Source organism: Rattus norvegicus, chromosome 1, assembly GCF_036323735.1.
Source record: "Rattus norvegicus strain BN/NHsdMcwi chromosome 1, GRCr8, whole genome shotgun sequence".
NCBI lineage: Eukaryota > Metazoa > Chordata > Mammalia > Rodentia > Muridae > Rattus > Rattus norvegicus.
The window spans coordinates 171,940,778-171,943,264 of record NC_086019.1 but is presented as its reverse complement, the minus strand read 5'-3'; the positions used below and the strand labels follow the sequence as shown (position 1 = coordinate 171,943,264).

The 2,487-nt window shown below is 34.8% G+C and overlaps 1 protein-coding gene across 1 annotated transcript; it reads right to left on the bottom strand.

Annotated features, from left to right (window-relative positions):
* Positions 1–293: 293 nt before the first annotated feature.
* Or5p80 (olfactory receptor family 5 subfamily P member 80) lies at positions 294–1,226 on the bottom strand. Its single transcript, NM_001409148.1, has one exon. The coding sequence runs from the start codon at positions 1,224–1,226 to the stop codon at positions 294–296; it is 933 nt and encodes a 310-aa protein (NP_001396077.1).
* Between the last annotated feature and the right edge of the window lie 1,261 nt (positions 1,227–2,487).

Here is a 2,487-nt window from a genome sequence, read left to right as displayed (position 1 = left end):
TTCTCCAGTTTGAAATATAAAGGCTTCACTCAAAAGAAATAGAACTTATATGAGAGACTTGTATGTATAGACTCAGAAAATGGTGACTGATGACAGGATAAAGCAATGAGAAATTTGCTAAATATTGCCACATTAGAGTGAATCCACTATTTTTATGATGAAGATCTTGATAGTAAAGTGATAAAATTTATGTCTAAAAGATCATAAATACAGTTTTAAATTTCCATAGTATATCATCCATTCATTTGGAAGTTCAGAGCTTATTACACTGTTTAAAATTGCAGGTATGATGTCTACCAGTGTGTGTCAGCCATCAATTTTTTCATAGCCTCTTTAACATCCTTGTTTCTGAGGCTATAGATGATGGGGTTCAACATTGGGATTACCACTGTGTAGAATACAGACACCACCTTGTTTTGGTCTGTGGAGTAACTGGATTTGGGCATCACATAAATGAATGTGATGGTTCCATAGAACAGAGTGACAGCAGTGAGGTGGGAGGTGCAGGTTGAGAAGGCCTTCTGGCGGCCCTCAGGGGACCGCATCTTCAGGATTGATACAAGGATGTAAACATAAGACAGTGCAATGATAAACACAGTTACCACAATGATTGAGCCTGAAGAGATTGCTGGAATGACTTCAGAAGAAAATCCATGAGAACATGAAATCTTCAACAGTGGTGAATAGTCACAAAAAAAGTGATTAACTTTATTTGGTCTACAAAAAGACAGATTTAATAAACATCCAGTAAATGTCCAAGCATTCACACATCCACCTAGGTAGGAAGCTCCCACTAGGAGAATACAAACTGTGGAGGACATCTGTGTGGCATAGAGCAGAGGTGAGCAGATAGCTACATAGCGGTCATAGGCCATGGCAGCCAGCAGGAAGCACTCAACTGATCCAAATGTCACTGCAAAATAGAGTTGAGTCACACAGCCAGCCACAAGGATAGATATTTCTTTCCTGAGAAAGCCCTTCAGCATAATGGGCGTGACTGATGAGGAGTACCCAATGTCTACAAATGCCAAATGGCTGAGGAAAAGGTACATGGGCGTGTGAAGCTGAGAACTTCTTCTGATTAGCATGATTATACTCATATTGCCTATTAAGGTGACAGAGTAGATTATTAGAAACACAACAAATAAAATGGCACGGACCGTAGCATCCTCTGCAAACCCCAAAAGAATCAATTCTGTCACCACTGTGTAGTTTCCAGATTCCATCTATAATACGAATACTGCCATTGAAAGGAGAACAGTCAACTATTAGAAGAGAATACAGTATTGCCACTTACTGTTTTTGCAGAAGCTATATAATGTAAATGACAGAAATACAGATATTATGTATAAATATTAGAAATGTTTCATGTACCATCTTACATAAATATTGAAATAGTAAACATCAACTAAATTATGGGAATTAAAAATTAGTATTTTCTCTTTGTAGCACATCATTTATGCCTCATGTTGTTAGTTTACATTCCAATGAAGAATAAAAAACAAGTGGACCTGAACAACTCATTTGTTTCAAGAAAATAGTGAGGAAAACTGCATGTTCACATTCACACACACACACACACACACACACACACACACACACACACTGGCCCTGAATAGTGTATACTATGATAATTAAACCATTACATTTTCAATCTGTTTAAAACGATCAGTTTATTTTCACTGCAACACACCATGAGTTTTGTGGCAGTTTTATCCAAATATTTCATTTACTTTGACAACATTCAAACTATTCACTTCTCCTATTTATTCACTCTACTTCATGTTCATCCCCTCTCACTTCCTAAGTATTCTATCATCTATATCCATGCCGTGTATGTGTGTGTATACTTCTTAATAACAATATCTGTGAATTGATTGATGAATAGCAAACTACCATATGAACACCGCATATTCCTGTGTCTGAACTCCAGTATATTACTATTCTTATACAGGTTAGACATTTGAAATTTATAGGTAAAACTTAACCTTTTAAAGAAAACATGTACATAACAGTATCAATGCTGAAATAAACATTATTTGGCATGGATGCAAGATGTTATACAGAAATGTCATGACTGGTTTAACAACACAGACCAAAGATAAAGATCTGACTTTGTGACTGAAAATTTATGGTATCCTAGATAAGTTACATACACTATACAATACTTATCACTGCTTTGTTTTAAAACATGCCATTTTATGATATTTTAATTTGAATACAATAGTATATATTATGCTATGTGTTGATTAAAGAAACAATCAAATGTGCAGCTACTTATTATCTTTTTAAATGTTTATAATTTCAATTAATAAAAAGAGAAATAAAAATTCCTGTATCAATAGAAAAGGAAAATTATTACCTGTGTGTGGCTCAGTCTCAGAGTCAAACAATCAAGTATTCCTAATGTAAACCAAGACTATGTTTTATAAGAAACAGTGTCTTATGGGAAAGAATCCCTTGAGTATCTACTTTGCTTGTTAAAAT